At 47.8% G+C, this 25,655-nt stretch overlaps 1 protein-coding gene across 1 annotated transcript in view; it reads right to left on the bottom strand.

Moving 5' to 3' along the window:
- The window catches only part of Plxna2 (plexin A2), a 215,825-nt gene that overhangs the window by 173,018 nt on the left and 17,152 nt on the right, over positions 1-25,655 (bottom strand). The window contains exons 4-5 of the mRNA XM_048356959.1: positions 16,222-17,484; positions 10,489-10,671 (exon numbers count right to left, since the gene is read on the bottom strand). Coding sequence (XP_048212916.1) covers positions 10,489-10,671; positions 16,222-17,409 — 1,371 coding nt within the window. The 5' untranslated portion in view covers positions 17,410-17,484. The remainder of the gene's footprint in view (positions 1-10,488; positions 10,672-16,221; positions 17,485-25,655) is intronic.

The raw sequence follows: 25,655 nt of genomic DNA, 5'->3' as shown, positions 1-25,655 counted from the left end.
GGACTCCTGTCCTGGGAAAATGATCTTGACATCAATGTTAGGTTCTACTGAGGAAATGCATGTAGGCCAGAGAGAAGCAGAGGTGGGTCTTAAGGGTATAGAGGGAATTTTCTCTCATACGGTATAATAAGAGCCTCTGATATTTAGGTTCTGGACTTCAATCTGTTACTAAAAACCTTACTAATTTTGAGCCAGTCAATCACTCATCCTGTCTAGGCTTTGGTGCCTCGTCCATAAAACAATGGAACAGCACACATCACAGGACCCTAGCCCGTGGAGGCTAGATCAATGTTTTGAGGTCCTCATTAGTGTATCCTCTACTGCACACATTTATAGAAAGACTCCTGACCTTGCTTGATTCTGTCAATTATCTCTCCTGGGGGTCCTCACTCCTCTGTAGGATCCCCCACTCCCCAGCTTCTCCCTTCACCTTGGCTGTTCTGAGTAGAGTACTCATGTTGGATGATTCCTGACTTGTTTCTAAAGCCCACTAATGTCATGCTTCCTGCTAGGTTATTTGGGGACACTCAGCTGGTGGCACCAAGCCTTTGCATAGAGTACAGCGCAGGACACAGTGTAAGAGGGAGTGGCTGCCTGGGACATCAGTGCTAGCAGTTCCTAAACTTCCACACCACCCCTTGGAACCTAATGACCTTTCTGAAGGCCAAGGCTAGGTTTGAGTAGAATCCCAAGAAGGAAAACAGAAGGACAGAACCCCAGGCTCATGACCACCACCTCGCTCCTCTGTCTCTGCTGGTTCCCCACACAGAAGGACATAAGAAGAAGATACAAATAGCTGCTCCAGTGGCTTGATCATCTTCGATTATGCAAATGAGCAAAGTGTAGGTTTGGCCCATTTCCACTCTGAAATATTTATGAACCTGACTCTAATGCTCGTATCTTCCCTTGGTAGGCCACGTGATCCCAAATAAGTGCATAATCTCTCGGAAAGTCAGTATTGCCCTCTGCAATACAGGAAAGATCCCAACCTTTCTTACTCATCTGAAAATGGTTGAGATCAATAAGCTTATTAGAATGAAAAGAACTTGAACCGGGGGGTGGGGGGAACACAGCAATAACCACAGATCAATAACAATAGAAAAGGTCAATAGCATCATTACCTACCACTGGTTAAGAATCTATGGTGTGTTGGTCTCTGTGTTAGGCATTTGAGAGCCCCTTTCCACCATGTTGGCTGTGCACAGCAATCTTGTAAGGCACATATCAGTGGTCCACTTGAGGAAAGTTAAGTTCCCCATCAGATCACATCACACAGCCCATGGGAGACAGAGCTGTGTTGCACCAGGATATTGTGGTTGGCTTGAGGGCAGGCCCAGGGGGAGAATGGTGCTGGTTTACTCAGCTCTGCAAAGCTGCAAGAGCAGAACCCACACTTCCTCCAGCCCCGCCCTGGGGAGAGGGGTGAGAACATATTCTTTGGTGATATGGGACTCTGAAAGCTCTCACTGGTGACTAATGCAACTGGATGCCAAAGTCCAGTGGGATTAGATTAGTTCAGCTCAGCTGGGCCAGTCTTGGAAATATATATTTTTCCCCCCACATGACACAGGGCTGGGGGCAGAGGGCAGGATCCTCTTCCTCTATCTAACTCTGCAAACATGTCACTCCAAAGGAGCCTGATTTGACACCATCCCTACCTCAGGGAGCCAGAGAAGAATCTGGGAAAGATTCATGGTACTAGTAATAATAGAGAACAATTTTTGTGCCAAGTACTATATTAATTACCTTCTTTTAAAAACATGATCTTATTTAATCCTTACAACAAATATGTAACATATTTATGGCTACCTTATTCCACAGAAAGAGAAAAATGAGGCCCATGACTTAAGTAACAGTAGCTGTATTTAATGCATATGTTTTCCCGCTCTGCAGATTCTATGCATTATATGAATTAGTCCCTTATGCTTTATTATGTTTATCATCTGCTAAACATGCTATCTATTGTGGTTACCTATGGCCTTTGTTTATTTTTCCCACATTAAAATGTCAATCGGGACAGGCATTTTTGATAGTTTGTTTACCCTGGCACATAGTAGATATCCCATAAAATATTAGTTCAAAAGCATATTATTTCATTTATACCTCATCACAATCTCATAAGGCAGAGGTATAAGAATTATCCTTACTGTAATCGTGATCATCTGCTAGGACTATACTAGACATATACTAATTGTTACCAAATAGCTCAATAACTACGTACATATGATCACCTAAGATGAAGCTAAGCAAAATAAAATCCAAGTTATGGAAACAAGCAGTTTATCATTGCTGTTGTTATTTTTAATGTACTATGTGAAATTATTTCTATTGTCTTTTGTCTATCTTCCCAATGGTCTAGCCTCTGTTGTCACTGTATTTGATTTTGTTACCCTGGGTATTGTACACACGTTTGTCTGAATTAGGGAAGGGAAGGGGATCATCAAAATGGTGAGACAAAGGATAAAAGGCAAACCAATGCAATAGCAATACTTACAAGACAATATGTTGTAAACTAACTGGACAACTGGGGGGATAGAATTGGGGAGGAGGGAAAATGGGAGAAAAATAAGGGAGGAGGTAACAAGTTTGACAAGAAATGTACTCACTACCTTGCATCTATAACTGTAACCCCCTGCACATCACCTTGACAATAAAATTTTTTAAAAAAAGAATTATCCTTACTGTATAGATCAGGACACCGAAGCACAGAGATCACATTGTTATCAAGCTAAAGTCATGAGTCAATCTTATAACCTCATAATTTGTGTGTGTGTTCATGTGTGTGTGTGTGTGTATGTGTGTGTGTGTGTGTGTGTGTGTGTGTGTGAGTACTGGTACTTGAACATAGGGCTTACACACTGTCCCTTAACTTTTGTGCTCAAGATTGTCACTTTACTACTTGAGCCACAAGTCCACTTCTGTTTTTTTTTTCCGGGGGGGGGGGGCGTGGTAGTGTTTAATTGGGCAGAAGAATCTCATAGACTTTCCTGCCTAGGCGTCAAATTATTATCCTTAGATCTCAGCCTCCTGATTAGTTAGGATTATAGGTGTGAGCCAACAGCTCCAGCTAATGCAAGTAATTTTTTTTTATATTTGGTGCCAGTCCCGTGGCTTGAACTCAGGGCCTGGGTGCTGTCCATGAGCTTTTTCGTGCAAAGCTAATAGTATCCTACCACTTGGAGCCACAGCTCTACTTCCAGCTTTTGGGTGGAAAGCCGGAGATAAGAGTCTCAATGTTTCTGGCCAGGGCTGGCTTCCAATCATGATCTTCAGATCTTAGTCTCGTGAGTAGCTAGGGATTACATGCAGGAGCCCCCAGGACCCAGTTCTCAGATATGTTTTGTTGTGCACATTGGTTCCCACTTGAAGGCAAGGCATGTTGCAGGAAGGGGAGGCTTAATGTTCTGGAGGGCATGCCTATACCTAGATGCTCTATCCTGAAAATGAGACCTCTAAATACGATCACCTCACCTTCTTGAACAAAACTGTTCCTGGCCTATTTGGGTCACCTAGATTCTGTGAGCTTGAATCCCTCACCCCAGCCCTCTGTCCCCAAAGCACAGTTCCCCGCATTTCACCTGCCCTGCAGTCAAGTCCTGAGCGGCAGGGTTCACTCTTGGACTGGGAAACGGCCAGCTGAACACTCTGCCAGATGCCTCAAACAAAAACGGTTTCAGACTTAATTATATAAGAAGCTGCTCAAATAAACGAGTCTTTAGTGTACCCCATTTGGGGATGGCTGTAGGAGATCAGGGCTCTGCCCTTGGAGTCAGTGGGGCTCTGGAACCAATGTCCCAGGCTCCACCTGTCATGGTCAAGCAGCTTTTCCCAGGTTTTGGAAGACCAGTTCTGGGGACCCAAGAGGCCTATAAAACAACAAAACAAACAGCAAGTTTGGCGGCAGGAACCTGGGCAGGGAGCCAAACTCATTACCAGGGATGTGGCGGTGAGCTCACCCAGCCACCACCCCATCTCTGAGATGATGTAGGCTCTGAGGAAGGGGAGCGAGCATCTTCTCCCCACGATCTCAGAGATGCCCGATGGAACCAGGGTTTTCAGATCTGTTTCAGGACAGCTCCTCTGGTCTCCTAGAATTGGACCCTATGCCCAGACTGTTTATTCATTGAAGGGTTCACACTGAGACACGAGTGAATCATTTCCACTTTGAGCAACGAGTGGCCATTGTTTGGTGGGATTGGCACAGGCGAAAGGCATGGTTCTCAGCTTTTCATCCAACTCGGCCTTCTGTGGGCCAAGGCAGCTCCACCCAATGAAGGGAGCCAAGTCACAGGTTAGGAACTTCTGGTTGTTTAGGGTAAAAGCCTAAATGCCAAAACCAACATGCCCAGTGCAGGGTTGAGGTGAATGTCTAAGCTTGGACAATCTCCGGACTTAGGTGAAATAGTCAAGAAAGACAGAATGGACCCTGGGAAAGTGTCTTGTGAACTCCTAATGTGCAGGCTGGGTAAAGACTCCTGGTGGGCTCTCTGAGGTCAAAGCTGCTACTGCAAATAGTTCACAGTTGTCCAGGCTTTGCATTTCATTACATTTGTCATTTCATTACAAAGAGAATAATGGGATGGGGCCATCAAGACTTCCTGTGGGTTGAAGACTGGAGACTCTGCATTGGTGTGCCCCTCAGGGGAGGCTGAAAGAATTTCTCTTAAGAATTTCACAGTAGCAGCGCTTGGGTGACTCTCACCACTTTTCCTGGGCAGAGAAGTCTGGGAGATCTTATCCTCAATTAACCAGCAAAGTGCTTCAAATGGAACTCTGGTTCAAGCGGTAGAGCACCAGCCTTTGTATGCAAAAACTAAGGGACAGTATCCAGGCCTTGAGTTCAAGCCCCAGAACCAGTGCATGTGTGCGTGTGTGTGCACGCATACACACACACACACACACACACACACACACACACACACACACACAAATTCATAGTAGCCACAACCCGCTAATAGGAAAGGAAATACCAAAAGAGTCCAGGCCCCTCCCCAGAATTTGGACAGTCTATGTAAATTTGCAAACATGTCTCCAGGAATGCTACCAATGGATGGCTGTTGGGGAAACAGTGATTTCCTGGGCCTCCATTCCTGCTGGTCTGCTACAGGTCAGTCTGTGCGTGAGCTAGCTGAAGCAGATGGGTGTATGTACAATTCAAGGAGTCCCTGGGCAGCCATGTAGATTCTACCCCTTTCTTCCTCTGAGCTGATGTTTCTGAGCATACCATCTCTCCCATCCCCCTCTCTGGTAACCCATCAGAAATTCTGTCTCCTTAACTCCCAGGCCGCTGCCATCCTAACTGACCTGCCCAACACATTATGACCCCCATTCTTGCCAAACAGCCCCATCAGAAGGAGTCACTCTTGGCATCTGTCTCTATTCCAATCAGTGCAATTGAGGGCAGGGTTTAGTGTATGACCCTAGAGCATTTGCAATAAATTTCATGAGCCCCTAATAGGTGAGAGGTGTTGGAACTAGGGGAGGGAATGAAAAAAACCCCACTAAAAAGAAGGTCCCCACTCTGAAGGATCTGTGAATGTCTAGAGGGGTGGATATCTTAGTGATTGCTTCTCTATCTGATGCTGTGAGGTGTGTGCTCAGTGTTTGAAGCTTTCTAGGGAGGGTAGGGAGCAGAGAAACAGCAGCTCCCCAGGATCAAGGAGATGGGGAGTCACAACAGAGCACTACTTTCAGCTTCTTGGAGGAGTTCTGCAAGGATGTGAAATGAAGGTAGAGGCAGGAACTTCAACAGCTGCAAATGGTAGGAGGAAAGCAGACCAGAGCTAGCCTGTCCACTTATCTTCATTGATGTTTTCTTCATGTTCAGCATGGCTCCTTCCCTGCCTGTCCATGACTTGTGCTTGAATGGACTCCTTGACTCCTCCCTGGAACCTGGGAAATTGTCTGAACTTAGTTTCTAGTTCTCCTCACGACTCTTTCTCCCATGTGCTTAGGCATAGCTAGCTGCATGTCTCTCAGAGCTTGGATGTCATTACTACTGGTCAGTGATTCCCAGGCCCCAGAATACTCTGCTTCCCTCCCCCACATCGGGCCACTTGCACTCATCAGCTTTGTGTTTGTCCTGCCCTGTCTGAGCCCTAGATCTTTGACCCTGAGGAGCTTTCTGCCATGCTCAGGGCAGGCTCAACCCTGTTTCTACATCAAGGCTCACAGCCAGGGTGCCCTGGCCTTGCTCTTCCCTTCTCTGTCACTGCCTGTCCTCCTTGCTCTCCATCTCCACTGTAGGAGAGACCTAGTGGCATCCCGGAAGTGATCTTGTGGTTTGGGGCAGGAGGCTTCCTGCAGCATTCCTGAATGGTTATTTCCATGACTATGGAGCTCATTCTCTCTTGAGCAGATTCTTTCCATCCACCGATAGACTGGCTAATAGAAACTCTTACACGAAGAGGGAAGCTTCTTTGTGGTAACTTCTAGGTGCTGGCCCTGTTCCATCTCACCTCTGGGGCCACAATGAATAAGTCTAATTTATCTTCCATAGCCTTAATGACTAATCATTCAGAAAAGTCCAGGAGCTTTCATTCACTTGCTCTGTGTCTGAGGACAAATTTCTTTACCTTCCTTTGCCTCTATTTCTTCATTGGTAAAACGGAGGTTACAAGGGCACTTAACTTTGTAAGTGCTAGGTCAAGAGTAAATGAGTTGATAGGTACAAAGCTCTTAAAGGAGCACCTGTCACACAAGTGCTCAGTAAGTTCTCGGAAGAAAGCTCTCTTATGTCCCACTTTCCTTCGGTTAAGATCCTTTCAAAATATGCTTCACATAGCACGCGTACCACACCTTTGCTGCCATTGCACACCGCGTACTTAGGTTTGCTCAACACTCTTGCAAAGGTGTCTCCACCACAAGGTGAAGTCGCAGAGGACCCTGATCTGATAAACTGCTCGTCTATTAACCTGAGAACTCATTAGTTTTCTTGAAGCGGTGTCATACAGTTAGCTCACTGTGACCTTGTGGTCATCTCAAATCCCAGGGCCCAGTAATTTCATCCTCTCAGAGTTTAGAGCCATACATGACTCTCCCTCATCTCCAACTGTCCCAAGTCTTCCACATTCCTCTGTGCACTCTAGGCCTCCCTGGCATGATCACACCAGATGCAAAATCCTGCTGGGCACCAATGACTCCTGCCCATCACCCTAGCTATTCCACAGGCTGAGATCTGAGGATCCCAGTATGAAGTCAGACCAGACAGGCAAGTCTCTACACGTAGCTCCAATTACCCATCCGAAAGCCATAAGTAGAGGGGTAGCTCAAGTGGTAGAGTGCCAGCTTTGAGCAGAAAAAAGCAAAAGGACAGCACCCAGGCTCTGACTTCAAGACCTAGTACTACAGGGGTGTGTGTGTGTGTGTGTGTGTGTGTGTGTGTGTGTGGTGGTGGTGGTAGTAGAAGTAGTAGTAGAGATCCAGATTCCTCTTCTCTCTCATTCCCAGCTCATCTAATCTGTGCCATCCTCTCTTTAAGCAGATTGCGCTTCCTTCTCAAGAAAGCCTTGGAGACTGAACACATTCCAGCTGCTGCTTTCCCTCAAGTTACTCCATCCTATGGCAAATTTCTGCCTCTCGTATACCACAACGAACACAGAACTTAGTCCCATGCATGAACCGAGTGTCTTGGGCATTGAGGTCTTATCCTTACTTGACCCGTGAGTTCTGCCCACCTGCCTGTGGCTCAGAGGGCAGCGGCCTGGTCTTTGTACTTCCTGTGAATGAGCAAGTCTGTGACACAGAACCTAAGAACACCTCATGGTCATACCACTTCTGGAGAGACTCTATTTCCTCTCAACTTCCCCCCCCCCCCCCGCACCCCCGGGACATCCTGTTCCTCCAGGACCACTGTGGATAAGGGCCCAACAATCTAACAGACGCCGGGCCGGGCAGGGAAGAAATGAGTAGCTCTGACGCACCCAGCTTCCCTCCCTTACTCCAAACTCTTAGCTTTAAAAAAAAAAAAAAATCTTCCTGTGTTGAAAGAACCATGGGGCCTGGCCCATAGTAGGGTTTCCTGGGGACATTCCATAAATTCCTCATGGGTTGTTTCTCTGCAGAGGGTGGGGGCAAGTGGCTGGGTACTTGCGAGGAGGCCGGGGGGAATCTGAGTGTGGATTTTAGGTGCCTCAAAGGAGTGTGGGTGGAAAGGAAGGGCGAATTACCATATGAGCTCATAGAAACATCCCACCCCCCCCCCCAAAAAAAAAAAACCACCACACAGTGAGAAAGAGTAGACATCTTGCAGGTTGGAACAAGCTGTGGGCAGCCACGCCCCCACCCCTACCTTGCCCCTTGCACCCGCTGACTTGCTTTCACAATGACTTGTCCACCTGGGTTCCTACAGGGCTGAGACAACTTGGCCAGCTTGGGTGTGTGGCTTGGAAAGATGCCAAGCAGCGTTCTATGTGCCATGTGAGACACATGGAGAACAGGGATACTAGAAGTCGGCATGAAGGGTCCCTTTGATGTCTGGCTAGATCATTCTTCCTTTACTCCTCATTGGTCCTTCCATTCAGAGAACATTGCTCCCTGCATTCAGTTCTTGGCCTGGATAGGATGGAGGCACTAACCCCTGGATGAACTTGATAGCTCTACAGCAAGCCTGGACCTGAATGGAGATCATTCTCAGTCTCAATCCCCTGGCTCCATCACTGCTTCTTTAGGTAAAAAGGGTGCCAAGTTGGGGGCCAGAACAAGAAGCAACTTGTCTTGGTTTGCTTCTCTGGGCCCCAGTTATCCTGCTGAGAAAGAAGGGTATTGGGTGAGGGTTCTCAGAAGATGGTTGTATTTTTCAGAATGCTTCTGAGGCCTATTTTATGAGTGAACACTTGGTGAAGGGATTAGGGAAGAAGAAAAAGACGAGATGAGAATTGAGGATGGTAATCCTTTAATAGAACTTTCCATAAAATAAAGGAGATATCCTGGGCCAATGATTGAAGGAGAAGGAAAAGAGTCAGGGGAAGGCACTGAGCACTGGCTTTGTTGTGGTTGATGCTACAATTCAGAAAAGCTCTGCCTAGCCACTGGTTTAGTGGCCAAACCACAGGGGCTATGGCCTGATAAAGACTGCATAGGCTGGATTTTTAACTCCACCAGATCTCTGGACCCAATGCGCCTGTACCTGTGCCAGGTACCGCTTGCTCAAGTGAATGTGATGAGCTTGGTTGTGCAGCAAAGTGGCCAGCATTGGGCTTTCAGTAGAACATTCTACTTTTTCACCCTTAGTGGACCATCCTCAAACAGCCTCTTTGCTCTCCCCATTTTGGGAAAGCAAGTATGCTAGGACCACACGTACCCTCTCTTCCATGTGCAGAGGAACTAAACTAGAGTCCACAGTTCCAGGAAGAAGGGAAGACACGGGACAGAAGCAAGCAGGGATCTTTCCCAAGAGTGAAAAAGATATGGTCAAAGAGCTTTTGGTGAAGCAAAGAGGTCTGGAAGGTTCAGCGCCTTATCATAAACCCAGGCCTGGGGATCTCACCTCCTAGGCAGTTAAGTCAGTGCAAGAAGAACATGGAAATTCTTCCTCAGCTGCCTCCCAGCTCCCCTCCCTCTACATTCCCAAACAACAGCCCTGCGAAGGCTCTAAATGGATTAGGAGGAAAGAGCTCTAGGGGTGATGTCAACATCAAAGGGTGAGATACAGGGGGGTCTGCCTGTGCCTGGATCTACAGGTGCTGGGATGATGGCAAGGTGGCAGGAGAGTCAGCTTGGGAAAAGGGGATTAACTGGGACCGGAAAGAATGCAGCTGCTATAATCCCACATAATGAACCAGATTGTGCTCTCTCTCTCTCTCCACACCCTAAGCACAAGACAAGTAGGTACAAGCTGTTGGCTTCAGCCTGCTGTGCCAGAGGGTTCCCATGCTGCCAGCCCCAGACAGCCTGTTCCCTCCAGCTGGCAGAGATGCCCAGGGAGGGGCACCAGAGAAGATATCTACTTCCTTCTAGAAGCTCAGGTTTGGGCGAGATGGTGGGGAAGGCTGAATCTGTGATTGTGAAAAAGATAGGTGAGTGGCCTGTCCCCTAAGTATCAAATACCACCAGACACTATTCAACACTTGTTCTAGGCTCTCGGAATGGAGATCTATCTGTGCTCCAATCAGCTTCTTTCAATTCAATGAAGACTTAACCATGATAGTCAACTCTGTGGGTCCTAGTCAGGGGAATATGCAATGTGGAGGGTTCATCAGATAAACAATATATTTTTTAATGTCTACTGGATTTAGAAATGATGTTTTTTTTTAATCATTTAGGCAAGGCAACTTCCTAATTTCTTGAAGATTGACAATATTAAAATATGTTTGCATTTCCTAGACATCCTGATGGCTGGAAAAAACAGAAGACGAGTCACAAAATAAGACCCCTGTCTACCTCCCCATTCTCCTCCCTCCCCTCAAGACAGTGAAGGGTTGCCTGTAGTTAAATCTCCATCAGCAGCTACTTTCTAGAAAGTACCTGCAGCCAGGTTCACAGGCTTACCTTTTTCAGCTTGCCGCTCTTAGTCCCCACAAAAACCACGCTGTAGCCATTGTAAACATAGGAGGCCACAGAGGTCATTCGGTCCTTGCTGGTCGTGTACAGTGTCAGACCCTCCACTGGGGTTGAACCTCCAAGAGGCTGGTTGATGTCCAGGCCACAGAAGTTATCATCAATGGGCACCGGCTGGAGGGAGGGAAGGGAATTGGAATGATTGACAGAGAAGGAACAGTGGCATCAACTTCAAATTACCCCTACCCACCCCTGTCAATCAACCTGAGTTTACCAGGCTTGGGACAAGCACCAACTCAGTGGTCTAAGCCATGCTGGGAACCAAAGCACCTCACCAGCTGACCTATAAATCGCATCCTGGCTTCTAAGGAACTAGATCAAAAAAATGAGCAGCGATCTTCCACTCACCTGGAGTCACCCGTGTTCACCTTTCTGCCAGGAGAACCAAGCTCAATTTGTAAAGCCGATTGCTGAGCTCACTTTCTGCTTATTTTAATGTCCCTGTGGAACCATGTGACTCTATGAGAATCTTTCTGTTTTAAACACAGTAGATAGATATTCAGCTGAATGGCAGTATTGCTAGGTCTCTATCAATTTGGTGAAAGTTTCTTGTTTGTTCCTTGACTAAGTTAATATTTTATTTTAGGGGTGCTTCAGGACCTTCCCTGGGGGGGCACAAGGAATGTTAAATCACTCAACTACCTTTCTTATCTACTTTCCTGGGAAAGCATTGGAAGACCATTTCAAGGCCTTCTTGCCTTGGAAAAACTTGTTTTAGTTTCTTCATTTAGAATAAGTGAATAAATCTTTCCTTGTTGTTTTCTGATTAGAAGTCTGAAGGGGTACGTGTAATTGCATATAAATAAATCGTCTACCTACTCCTACTCATGTATATTATCAGACTGCAATGAGGTTGGGCATGTATAATTGAAAGAAAAATCTTCCTAATACCAGTCTTTTGAAAGGAATGGGGTGGTGGTGTGCCTGAGTAGGGAGAATCTGTCATGAAGGACTCGGTCACTTTTTAAAGAAGATCACTTTGAACAAGTGAAAAAAAAAATAACTTGCTGAAGAGCAAGTAAAAGACTGAGACTCCCATCTGCTATTCTACTCCTGACTGGCTGTGTCCCCTCAGGCCAGAAGCATTCTCTTTTGGAGCTATTAAATGGAGATGTTTAATAAAGGGCCCCTAAGAAAGAAGGAAATTAGAAGTGGAGGGAAGGGAAGAAGGGAGGGGCTGATGGTAAAGGATGGATGGAGAGAGGGAGGAAGGGAAAGATACCGCATGTCCTTAGAAGACAGTGGTTACAGAAGGGTTTACACTCTTGACACCATGCCTGGTACAAGGCTGGAGCTTGACAGGCATTCTGCACTACCTCCGTTGGTTGTACAACATGGAATCTTTCGGCAAAGGCGACAGACTATGGGCCAAAAAGGGTCCTGAGTTCTGGGGTAGCTGGATCCCAGAGGAGGAAAGGATTGGATGCTGTGAGAAGTAGAGAAATATGGAAAACATCAAGGCAACCCTGAGCTCTTGCTAACCTCAACCTCTTTTCCTCACCTTCATTAATTAGGGAAGAGCAAGCTACACTCCTCAATAGGCTCAATTCGTTGGAATATTTGATCTGTAAGTTACAGCACATGCTTTAAAAAAAAATTCAGGGACTTCCCTCCATTCTCTTTTCTCAGTTCCAAAGGGAACAGACTTATTTCTTGTGATTCCTGGGTGTTTTGAGGAGTATTCTTTCTACTGGTAGGAATGATCATTCTACACTGGTGTACATACAATCTTTAGAAAAGAGCCAAGGTTTAGGCTAAGAATGACTCTTGAACTTTGGGTCCTCTGGGCCTCACACAGCAGAACAGAAAGAACAAAGCTATGACACTCCAGCGCCCACTCAGGAGAGATTATTTTGTATATCTCTGAATTCATCGACATGGCATTTTGCTTGAAATCGGCTGTGGCAGAAGTATTTACACCATAGAAATTGGCAAATGCTATACACTAGGGCTTTTTTTCTATGTCCTGTGCCTGCCTACAGTCAATTATTTACAAGCATATCAATGGATATGAATGCTTCTAGCTCCCTAGTCAAGTGGGACAGAAAAATCAGCCACTATTCACTTTTGATACTTTCTACCTCTTTTCCTTATCCTTTCACTGTAGGCATGAACTGTCCTGGTATGTACACACCCTCTAGGGGTCTCCATTTTCTCATCTGTGATGTAAAAGGTTGAACTAGGTATTGTCAAGCTTCTTTTTAGGTCTAAGCCCTTGATTTTGTGACCTTAGATTTTCTTTAAACTGCTCTCCTGAAGGGCTTGAAAATATCACAGAATCTGGATATAGTTGTAACCCAAGCCAGCGCTGGAGAAATGGTGACAGAAGCAAAAGCTTGCTGGCAATTGTAGATTTTCTCAGCATTCTTCCTGACTCCAGAATCTTCAGAACTGTGGAGGAGACTGTTTGTTCTGATCCCGAGTCCCTGAGAGTGGCTAGCATTTCTTTCTCTCCACAATTTCTGTCTCAGTAATACCCGCTGCCTCTTTCCCTTTGCTCGAATGCTGAGAGCTTGAAGGGCTTTCCTTAGACACAGAGAAGCTACACGGAAAGAGCTCGCATGCACTCTGAAGTTGTGTGGCCCGAACTGAATTTAGATCCCTGCTTCATCATCATAGCTTTGTGCATTTAAGCAATTTACTTAGTTTTTGTGAGTCTTGGTTTTCCCACTTGAAAGATGAGGGTGATAATTAGTAATGGCTTTATGGGATCATCATGAAGATCAAGTGAGTAATACTGAAATTGCCCTGCATAGTCTTTAGTATATAGCTGCTAGGAAATGAATGGTAATCTGTCTCCTTCCTCTCCCTTTCCTGGGAGCAGAGCTTGAATCCTTGGTCTAACATTTCCCTGTTAGTCTAGTGATCATATTAAAGTCGGACTTTGTGACCGTAGCATTTCTCTTGGATTCTTAACTTTCTTAAAGTGCATTACAATATCTCTGGGTCCCCAGGTCTGGGATCCTTTGTACTCTGGGTGCCTGTACTGTATGCAGTCCCTGCTACCAAGGCTGTTGAAGGGTGTATGCCCTGGGGGCTGTTCTCTCTGGCATTCTGGTCCTTCTGGCTGTCATTTCTTTCCCAGTGCCTTTGCTGTCCTTTGGTTATTAGCCTGGGCTTGTCCCTCTGCACTGCCACTGAAATAGCAGGGTGTCATCTTCCTCTTTCCTCTGGCTCAGAAGCAAGCAGGAATCAGAAGTTTCCTCCTGACAAGGCCTCCCCCTCTGGGCTCTGGGAACCTGAATGGAGCTGCAAAGGAATTAACCCTTACATTTCCTCTCCACTTCTCCCAACTGGGGTTAGGGTCACTGATGACAATATTTCAGTGCCGAGAAGTTTCAAGGCTCTCTAAGGTGGTTTCCTCATTTTGTAAGACAACTAAACAAACAACAGTCTCTTTATGAGCAATCCTAGCAGTTCATTGATCAAATATTTCCGCTAGATATCATGCTAAGCCTTTCACGCAAGTATTCTCAATAACCGTGAAAAGAGGGAACTATTACTTCTTTTCATTTTTATCCTATTTTATTTTTAATTATATTTTTATTTTATTTATTTTATTACTTCTATTAAAGATGAAAAAATTTTGTGGCTCTGACTAGGTATGGGATTTGACCCAAGTCACACAGGCCATAAGACATCTAATGGGTTGGCTTCAAAGCCTATTGCCTTAACCATGATTAGAACAGAAGCATAGCTTGGGCATTTGCTTCCTTCCCAAGACATGACTTGAATTTTGGAATATTCAAAAGGCAGTCAGATGGGCCTCAGTCTCAGATACTTTTCTCAGGCTGCTGGTCCAGAGCCCACAGCTCTTTGCACAGAAACCTATTTTTAGCACTTGTCACATTCCCTAACAGTTAACTAACGTGCCAGGCATGGTGTGAATCTCTCCGTCTATTCTCAACTGATCATCCCGTGAGGTGAATGCTATGATTCCCATTTCATAGGTAAGAAGGTAGAGCTGGTAAGTTATTTCTGAAGCAGGAACTAGCACAGCCAAAATTTGAACCCTGGTCTTGGTCACAGAAACCCAAACTCTTGATCATTGTATTTTGTTACTAGTTTTCTCTCCCAGCACTTTCCCTTTCTCATTCATATTAGATTAGGAGATCTGTGAGATTACTAAATATGGGGTGTGTGTATGTGTGTGTATGCACACATGCATGTGCACATGTACATGTGTGTACTAATACTGGGGCTTGAACTCAGGACCTAGGTACTGTCCCAGAGTGTTTTTGCTCAAGACCACTTTTGCTCTACCACTTGAGCATCTACTTTTGGCTTTATTTGCGGGGGGGTGGGGTGGGGTGGGTGTTAATTGGAGATAAGAATCTCATTGACTTTTCTGTCTGGGCAGGCTACCGACTGTGGTCCTCAGATCTCAGCCTCCTGAGAAGCTGGGATCGCAGGCATGAGCCACCAGCATAGCTCAGATAACCTTCTGTTCTTTGTTGTTAAATGAAGATAGGATGGATGCGATGGATAGATAGTGAAAGGGTGGATAGAAGAGAGGGGAATAGTGATGGGTAGAGGGATGGGTAAGGTGGTTACATGATGGGTATGGTCAAGGTTGGTGAAAAGGAAGTAAGGAAAGTAGAGATAATAGAGGGATAGGTAAGATGTATAGATGATGGGTAGGTGGAGAAATGGAAGGGAGGAAAGGAGAGGTGGATGAGTGAATGAGTAAGATGTATAGGTATAGGGGGAGAGAGAGAGAAGGAAGGGAGGAGAGATGTGTGGGTGGAAGGAGAAAGGGATGAAGGAAAGACTGATAAAGGGAAGGAGAGATAGAAGGATGGTTGGTTAGGAGCAAACACTACAATGGCAGTATTATAAGCTTCAGAACACATGCTTCCCTGATTTTCTTATCTCAGGTTTAAGTCCCAATGATAGCCTTTCCCTTCTCATCATTTGTTAAGATTCCACTGTCCAGTTTTCAAGTTATCAGTCAAGTTTGTCTGCCTTTCTTCTTCTCTGACTCAGATATCTGCAATCTTTTCCATCTCTTCACTTGGCGTCACAGTGGCTTCTAGCCTGTATGTATGTGATCTGGGCCGTTTACCAGTTCTGGGTCTCATCTCCTACTCTCTCTCTTTCATATACTGTGATCAGGCTAAACTGGCCTTGATGTTCCTCGCACTCCAGCCATGCCCTGAATTCTTCACACCTGCCATTTCCTTTTTAGAATGCCGTCCCCCAATACCTGCATGCCCCCCTTTCTCCAGTCTTCTCCCTTGCTCAATCTTTGTTTGGGTACCAGTCTCTCAGTGAGCTGATTCTCTCATATATTTATTTTCCTCTACAGCAATGATCACCATTTGATAACCCGTGTGTTTCACGTGTTCATTTGTCTTGCTTTGCAAGTAAGTAAACTCCATGAAGGCAGGGAACATGGCCGTATGGCTCGCCAAACACCCACAACAGCATCTATCAACACAAGGCATATATGTACGATGGTTTACTGAACCACGAGGCCATGTCCAAGCATCTGGCGTGGGTGACATCCTGTATAATTGTTGCTTATCACTGGATAACCTGAGCATGACAATCCCGCTCACTCTAGCCCTTGGTGGCCTGGAAGCAAGGTGAGCAGAGGGGCACCAGCGGGAAGGCCAGAGTGCATCACAGACAGATTTCAGGGCGAGGGGAGCACCTCCTTACCGCCTTGGTGCACTGGACATCCTTCCCCAGCAGCCAGTTGAGCTCCAGGTTGCCCTCCCCCTGGTAGCAGGACTGCAGGCGCTCTTTGATCTGCAGATTGATGGCCCTGATGGGGAAGGCACAGAGCGCAGAGTCGTCGGGAGGGTGGTGGTACTGCTTCTGCCCTTTGGAGAAGATGGCAAAGAGCACATCATCCTGGCCGCTGATGTTGAAGGCCTGAGCCAGGGCGGCCCCCGGCTTGGCCAGGTAAGCGGCCTGTAGCAGACGGTATTCCACCCCAGCGCGGGTACATCCGAAGGGCAGGGACACATAGGAGTGGAACTTAGGGTCATCCTTGCAGAGCCGCACGATGCGCGAGGTGTAGAAGAGGTCTCCCGCTGAGTTGATGGCCACGCCCTCGGGGGTCTCAGGCTGGACAGTGAGGAAGTAGACGAAGCCCCCACTGGCAAAGCCATAGATGTAGAAGATGTCAAAGTGGGAGACTAAGGCCAGGGTGTCAGAGGGGATCTTGATCAGGGAGGAGACAAAATCACTGTGGAGCTCGTAGTCAAGCATGGCTGAGGACTCGGGGTCCCGGGGTAGCTTCCGGCTGGACAGCGTGGGAAAGTAATCCTGTTTGCCATCCACCGCGGTGCCGATGAAGAGCTTGCCATCCTCGCCCTCAGAGCGCACGATCACGCCGTACATGGTGCCCGTCTTGTTGACACTGGACAGGTAATGCTCCTTCTTATGGGACGGCTCCACCAGGATGAAGAGGTCGTCCAGCCTCAGCAGCTTGCAGACCCCCTGGTAGAGGCTGCCGCAGGCCAGCAGGCGGTTCTCAGAGTAATCGATGAGGAGAAGCTTGTTGACATTGTTGGTGAGGGTGAGCACCTCGCTGCAGGGCTGCACGATGAGAGGCGGGTAGCAGGATTTGTTGTCCTCTTCCGGCCCTGTCTTGTGAGCCACCTGGATGGTCAGGTTGCCCGTCAGCTTGTAGACCCGGTTGATGGCCCCCACATACACGGCCCCTGTCCCTCGGTGGACAGTCAAGTGGTTGAAGGTCCAGTCACGGTTCTCGGAATGGAAAGTACTGAACTGGGGCATGCCAGCAGCCGAGGGAGTCAGCAGTGCCCAGACCAAGGAGAGGAGAACCACAGACCAGCTGTCAGCCTGCGGGGCCCAGGGCCAGGGCCTCCGCGGTTCCATCCTGAAGGGGGCGACGCTGAGGAGATGGCCCCTCTGTGTTCTACTCCGCCGTCCTGGGGCAGCCCTCACATGGTTCTGGAAAACACAAGGCCCACTGGTCAGACAGGAAGTGAGGCGCAAGACTGAAGGGTATTCCTTGACCCAGGGTTCGCCCATCTTGGCTAGCTCTGTGACTTCCATCTACACTTTGGGTTTTTTTTTCTATTTTTAGCATACTTTCTCCTTCTTAGGAATGTTCAGGGAATCCTATTATCTATTTTTGGTCTCCAGCCTTTTATGCTGTATAATACTCTAAAAAGAAAATATCAACCGTATAAAGCATCTCTATTTTTGTCCTCTCAAGACATCATTTCTCTCTCTCTCTCTCCCTCTCTCTCTCTCTCCCAGAGAGGTTAAAAGGCTGTTCAAGTTCACCCAGGCCTGTAAATGCTGGTGTCAGGATTGAAACTGTCTTCCCTACCCACTCATCGTGTTGTAGCCCAGGTGAGTGGAAAGTTCTCCCGTTGTCTAAAAGCTGGTTAGGAAGCACCTTCCCCTGCCCTGCCCCCTTCCTGCAAGTCTGATGTCATAAACACAACTCCTTCTTGTTTCAGAGCCTCATTGCTACATGCCCCTGAGTTCTTCACGCTCACTCTCTGTCATCCCCAGGGAGGGGTGATGAGATGGTTACCCTGAATGATGAACGAACCCCCCATTCTGCCCCTGCCCCTTCCCTTTGGCCTCGTCTTCTTCTTCTTCTTCTTCAGAAAGAAGCATCCCTAATCATTAGCTGCTAAAACTTGTTAGAAAAGGCAAGTGTCTGTATATACGAAGACTAGGATTCTGCCTGGTGCTGGTGGCTCACACCTGTAATCCTAGCTACTCAGGAGGCTGAGAATCATGGGTCAAAGCCAGCCCAGGCAGGAAAGTCTGTGAGACTCTTATCTCCAATGAACCACCAGAAAGCCAGAAGTGGCGCTGTAGTTCAACATGGTGGAATGCTAGCTAGCCTTGTGCAAAAGAGCTCAGCGACAGCACCCAGGTCCTGAATTCAAGCCACGTGACCGACCAAAAAAAAAAAAAAAAAAAGGACTAGGGTTCCCATATATGTCATTTGGGGTCTTGAAAAACCACCCTGGATATGGGCAACCTCCTTAACAGAAGGACATACCACCGCTACTACCACTTCCACTTCCAGATCCGGAGGGAGCAGCTTCTGCTCTTGCCTCTCTTCAGGCAGGGTGGAAGGAAGCAGCTCCCTGCTAGGAAGCCAGGCTGGCTGAGTCCAGCTCCTGCCCTTCCCCCCACACCTCAGGAGTTCTGCTGGGGAATTTGTTGGGAGCTACAGCAGTTGGGAGTGGAGGTGCTGAGGGTCAATGTCATCGAGACCCCAGGGGTCTGGGACTGGTCAGAAATCTGTGAAATCAGCCCCAGACCTGAGTGGCCAGGCCTCCAGCCCCATCTCCTTTCCCGGAGCACTTGACTTCTGTCTGCATTCCAAGAAAACTGCTCAGAGAGCAGGGTATAGGCTCCGGTGGAGACTCTCCAGAGACCCTGGGCAAGGGGTGGGAGGCCAGAGAATGCATCTGTCTCCACCACAGTTGTGCTGCCCCTGACTTCTAGTGTGGCAGGAACAACTGGAGGAGGAGGAGGAGGAGGAGGAGGAGGAGGAGGAGGAGGAGGCAGTGAGCCTTCCAGAAGACAGCTCTTTCCTCCAGCTGGACACATCTTCCGGGCAACTTTCTCAGACAAGTCCGGACAGAACCCTGGGAACACAAGGTAGCAGGAATGGAAACACTCCAGTAGTACAACATGGAGAATTTGCTCCTAGGCAGTTTAAAGGAGGCCTGTCTGTCCCCTTCCCTTCCCAATCTGGCTGGACCCAGTTATAATTAGAACAGTCTCCACTCTGAGAATCCCCTCCATTTTTTCCCCCCTTATACTTTTAGAAATTCCTCTTCCTGCTCTTCGGCTTTGTATCTTAGGGCTGGCAGCCACCCTGGTGCCAGAGTTGCTCCCACCTGACTCCCTTCCTCCAACCAGGCTCCACTGGGGTGTTCTGGGGTGACTCATGAGGCCCGGGGCTTCCTTGGAAAGAGGAAGGCAGCAACAACACGAGGCTGGGGCTGACCTCAGCTACTCTGACACAGCCCTTCCGGCCCCACGCACACAACACACACCGGCAAAGGCTCCCAACCGATCGAGCTTTCGGTTTGAAAACCAGAGGTTATTTTTAGCTATGTCCTGAGGCCGGTAGCAGGACGTGAATTCCTCAAGAGGAAAAATGGAAAGGAAATAACAGAATCTTTATATTCTCCAGCTGTGCAGGGCATTGCAAGAGGCCCCGCATGGAGCGGCCCTCTCTCTGGGTTAGGGAAGTTCCCTTGGACTACAGGGGACAGTGGCATGTCCCAGGACAAGGAATGAGGAGAAGGCTAATTGTCACTACATGGTGCTGGAGGCTTTTGTAGTGTAGAAAATGCTCTGTGAGCCACAATCACATTAAACTTATGGGCCATCTATGCCTTTTGCCTCCATAATGTCCATCGCAGACCTTAACATTATGGAGGGAGGTTCACATCAATGGATAGAGTGCGAGCTTAAGATCACCCATCTTGCCTCCCATGAATAGCAAATGACTTTTGTGGTTAAGCAGAATTTGGGAGCAAAGTTGGGACATTTGGCAAGTCAGGTCTCACTGCCTTTCTGGTAACCGAATGGGAATAATTAGGGTACCTTCTGGCTCATGAGTGCAAATGTGTTCCTGTAAGGAAAACAGCCTGGCTGCTGGCACACACTGAGTGCTTCACACGTATGCGTTGCTACTTTATCACTGAAGCCTCTCTAGGAGATAGCACTTGAGAAATCCTGCAGAAGTCAGATTTCTTCTCTGGCTTGTATTCTACTCTGCCTTGCTGTGATGAGCATCGTGAGTGGACCTTTTGATTGAAGCCCTCCTCGACTTAGTGACTGCTTAATCTAGGAAGCTAGAAACAGAAGAAAGGGAATGGAGCCAAGCTGATGTTCTCTGTCATACTATTGTACAAGCCCCAGCGCTGCCTCTGCGCAGCCTGTAGGAAGGCTAGTGGAAATGAAAGGATCCCTGAGAGCTGGGTTGAGCATGGGAAAATTGCCCCACTGAGGACGAGAAGGCTTGGAGCCATAGGACAGGATGAAGGGTGGAAGACTCAGTAGTCCTGGGTCCCCTTGTATCATTCATGAGTTGTGTTTTGGCTTTGGACTAGTCTAGCATCTCCCTGAGTCCCTTTCTTGGTTTTAAAATAGAAGATATCTGAAGTGGCCAATCTGTACCATTTCTCCTTTCAGAAATGACTCGCTGAGGCCTGACTCTTGTAGTGCCTAGAGTCTGGGCTGCAGCAACAGCTGTGGTCCTGGGAGGCTGATTAGGCCCGGCATTCTCAACAGATCACCACAGCTGGCCTGTTTCCCTCTCACCCCTTTAGTAGCACTGTTCTGGGACAGTCTGCTCCTGGTAACCAGCCAGGAAATTTATCCTTCCAGGCCTAGGGACTGCCTACCCTAGAGCCGCTGTCGCTGAACCCTGGAGTCAAGAGGAGACACAGTCTCCTTGTAACAAGGAATGAGCAGGAGATCTATAGATCTCTCCACCTTGGGCGTGGGGCTTTCACAAGGACAGCAACTGCAAGGACAAGTTGAGAGCTTCTTTCTGCCAAGATGGGTGCATTCAAGAAGCTCTTCCAAAGAAGCGCCCAGAAGGCAAGGAGAGGAGGGAATGACACACATCTCTGTGCCTCTTAGGAGTGGCAGTGTGGTGTCACGGTTAAATGCATGAGTGCTGAACTTCGTTGCTTGGCCTCCCACGGAGATGCATCTGTGTGTACTTGCTCAAGGTACTTAGCATTCTGGGATGCCATCTTTCCACCTCCAATGAGTGCAGGACTGGTATCTGTCTCATAGGATTACTATAATGACATCAATGCTAGAAAGCACTTACAACAACGTCCGTGTCAAGTGTGCGGGATGCATTAGCCTTCATTATGAGCAATTTGTTTGTTGATATTTCCAGCTCCTCACCTCCCTCCATCCCATGGATCTGTCTTAGCATGAAAATTTCCCATCTTCAGTTTGGTGGAAGTCAGTGAACGTATGTTTATGATATTGCCTATTTAATATTTTCTACTAGCCCTCATTTTCTGCGAGTGTCAAACTTGCTAGTTTTCTTTGAATCATGGCGCTCTGTTCTTTCAACCACATAGTTCTTCCTAGGTAGTTTGTGAAGTCACTTGTGACAAGCATTCTCAGCCATGCCTCTGTGCTCCTCCAAGTATCCTCCTTCATCTCTGCGCTCCAACTGAGACATGTTTCACCTGGACTCTTGCCTCTCGGCAGACATCTTCCTCAGAGTGCTCCTGATGCCAAAGATAGGCCACGCTGGCTTCTTTGGGAAGCAAGTGCCACTAAATATTTTATTTAGGGGCCTGAGAACACCTTCCTGATCAAGATCCAGCCAGTGGAGGCATCAGATACCTTCGTGATCAGCTGCTACAGGTGTCAGTAGCAACACAGGGAGGAAATGGCAACCAGTCATTTCCAGTTCAGCTCAGTACACGTTTTTTTTCCTTGCTGTCCTCTTGGTTGCTCTTATGGGGGATATCTAGGTACATGGGCTTCTGTGTTGGCACTAGATCTCTTATTGCAGTGGTTGCTGATAAGAGGAGGAGTTAGAGCAAGGTATGACTTTGCCAAACTGGGTCAAAGTCCATGCTAGTAGATCTCATACCATCGGACCCACCCATTGCTCACCACACTCTCCATTGCTATATTCTTATCATCATTACCACCACCACCCTCTGCTCCACCATGCTGCTGATAAAACAATAAGGTACCTCTTTGTACTGGTACACCTACTAGGGGGGTTCACACAGTGAGCATCTTGGGATGCCCCAAGATGAGCAGGTTAAGGGCAAGCAGGAGAGCGATTGGCATTCCCCTTCATCTCCCATGACAGAAGGGGGGGTGTCCATCTTCTTCTCCCCATATCAGGTGGCCCTTGAGAGCAGGAGTGCTGAGATCATTCTAATACTTTTTTTGGGAGGGGGGTAAATGAAAAAACCAAAGCCTATAGAAAGGAAACACATTGCCCAAGGTAACAAAATGAGTCCGGGGCAGGCTGAAATCAGAACTCAGACCTTGTGACCACATGCCTAGGCTTCTTTCTTCCATTGTGGGTGGAAGGATCATAGAGATTATGCTGTGCCTCAGGCCTGTCCTGTCTGTGACATGACACAGTGGCCCTGTGATGGGGGACAAGGGGCTGTGACACGGCTGGAGAAGGGAGATGGTACTGGGGGAAAGACTCAGAGGCCTGGGATGAGAAGACAAAAGGGTGAAAGAGATGCAGTGAGAACACTTTGCTTCCCTGTAGTGGAGAGTGACCTCCTCTGACCTCTTGCAGCCCAAGAATCCCCAGGAAAATGTCACACTCAGGAATGTGGCCCACACTGTGTCTTTGGAACTAGGTGTCCTCCTAGATATCCTGTTCCTCCTCCCACCTGGTTCTAGATCCTTCCACAGACAGGTCAGAAGTTAGTCCTAGCACAGAAAGCCTCCTTTTTCAAAAGCGTTAGGATTGCAGGGAAAGGGACTGCACTTAGATATTAAGAGGGGCACCCTGCCTAGAGATGACCAAGGAGATCCCAGAATTTTCTGGTGGGTCCTAATGCAGTCGAAAGGTTTCTTTCCATCTCAGTTTCCCACAAGTGACAATCCACACAGGAGATGGGATGTCTGAGCGTGAGACTCTGAGGCCTCAGATGGCTTCTGCGGGTCGAGGGGTGGGGTGGAGAAGGACCTGCCTCCACGTGTCCATCAGCAGGTGAATGCGTGCACTGCATCATTCCAGCCAACCTCAGAGGAAGGCCAGACACACTGAGGAGCACAAGGTGAGTGAGAGGGCGAATGCAAAGGCCTCTGGGAATGTCAACAGTGGAAAGGCCTCAATTAGAGTGAAAGGAGTTATCTGGTATTTAAATAATTATTAGACTGAAGCAATAATCATGGGTTTCAGCTGATTTTCCCCCCACTGTCACCCTGATGGTGTCTATAATATTATTATTCAAATGCCCATGATTCGTATTGAGAAGAGACCAAGGAGGGAAGAGAGAGGACACACACACACACACACACACACACACACACACACACACACACACACACACGGAGGGAAGGCGGGAAAGAGGGAGGGAGGGAGGAGGAAGGGGGAGGGGCTCATTTAATCTCCATGTGACAGGACTGCAGGAGGTACGATTAGTCTTTTTCTTATTTCAGCTGTCACTCATCCACAGACACCAAGATTGTTATTAGCGTATTTTATGCACGCGATTTAAAGCAAAAGGGGGGGGGGAGGGGCATGGGGAGAGGAAGAATTTCCAAGGGAAAATAACGGGACCAAAGGAACAATTTAGATGTCACTGCTCTACCAGCTGCGTTTGCTTCATTAATCGAATGTCATTTTCCTCCTAGAGTCTGCGCTGTTACGTGAAGCTAAGTGGCTAGGCCTGGCCCCAGAGCAGAGGAGAAGAGCCAGAGCTGAGGAAAGGTGGGTCTTGCTGACAGACATCCTGGCCTGCTTCCCTGACAAGGCGACCTGCAGGATTTTTAGGCCTTTATGGTGTGGGGGTGGGTTCAAGACAACTTGGGGTGGCAGTTCCTTCCTAGCCACCCTCTATCGCTCTGAAAAGATGGACCCCAGCGTGTCAGAGATGGGATTCTTTCGAAGATGGGACAAACTGGAGCTTATCTTCAGTAAGCAGGTTGCCTAGGAAGGTAACTGGGGAGCTTTTACTGTCTCCATCAGTGATGAAGGAAGACTCCATATACCAAGATGAGGGGCAGTGAGGTGCCCCCCTCCCTAGACCAGGGCAGGTATAACTCTCTCCTCCAGAAAGGCTCTTGGAAGCCTGGCATGGTGGCTTGAGCCTGTTGGCTCACCTATACAGGAATCACAAATAGAAGGTCATGCTGATTCAGGCTGGTCTGGGCAAAATGCATGACCCTATTTTGAAAGAATAAGCAATCATGAAGACAGAGAAAGGGCTGCTGGTATGGATCAAGTGGTAGAGTGGCTACCCGGCAAGTGTGAGGCTCTGAGTTTAAATCCTAGTATTCTTGTATCTATGGCACAAAATTGTATGACATCGACCCATTTTGCAGCTCTCCCACGGTGGGTGGAGGCTGGGTAAAAGGCACAAGAACGCAGAATGGTATGGGTTCAATGACCTCTGCCCAGAATTCCTGTGTTAAAGGCCTAACCCCGGGGATCTCAGAATATTATATATTTGAATAAAGGATCTCTATAGAGCCAATCAGATTAACATAAGATGGGAGAGTAAGCTCAAATCCAAGATGGCGACTGTCCTTATGACAAGAGACGTGGCTGCTATCGAAGTCACCTCATCTGTGACACTTGGCTACGGAACTTCAAACAAATGAATATAGCAGGGAACAACCATAGACTCTTGACCTTGTAGATCAAGAGAGGCTCTTTAAAAAAAAAGTGTGGGGGGGGGGGGCGTGCGTGAGCATGTGTGTGCTTGCGTCTGTGTGTGCATGTGTACCCATGCACTTCATATACTACGAGGGAGCGGCGGGAAATAGATAGAGAAGGGCCTCTTGCAATCTATGCTTCTCCCCTACTCTCCCATCACTCCTGGAAACAGCAGCCACGGGAACCCACAGAATCTGGCCTGCACCTGCAAGGCTTTGCGGAGACCATTAGGAGGCCCTGATGTCAATTTTTCCTGCAAGATGGCTCTTGCCCTTCTTTAGCCTCTCTTGTCTCCATTCGTCCTCACTCCAGCTCAGAGAGTGAATACTTCAGTTGCCAAGACCCAAGAATAGGATGGAAAATTCTGTGAGGACCCCCCCTCCCCTGCCCATGGAACCATCTCCCTCCACTCCAACTCCAGTTCCTCCTCCGCCATGCATCCTGTCCTTCCGCCATTGCTTTGCTCACCAAGGAGAGTCTCTTGGTGTTTTGTTTTCCCTGGGTCTCTCCGTGGGCTCTGATCAATCCCTGGAAACCACTCGTGTTCTCTCCCAGGGCTTTAGCAAAACATCCAGTGTTTGTCATTGCCTTGCCCGGGCTATAAAAGTTTGGAGTTGTCTCCCTGAATTATGAAGGGTTTCACGACGTGCGCTCAGCGGAGGGGCTAGTGGGCAGGGGGTAGGGAGGCCCTGTTCTTTCCCGGGGCATGGCTGGTCTGGCTTTGGGAAGTCAAAACAAG

The sequence above is a fragment of the Perognathus longimembris genome, chromosome 11 (genome assembly GCF_023159225.1).
Source record: "Perognathus longimembris pacificus isolate PPM17 chromosome 11, ASM2315922v1, whole genome shotgun sequence".
In the NCBI taxonomy this organism is placed as follows: domain Eukaryota; kingdom Metazoa; phylum Chordata; class Mammalia; order Rodentia; family Heteromyidae; genus Perognathus; species Perognathus longimembris.
Note: the sequence above shows the minus strand (reverse complement) of the source record. Positions and strands in the feature narration are given on the sequence as shown.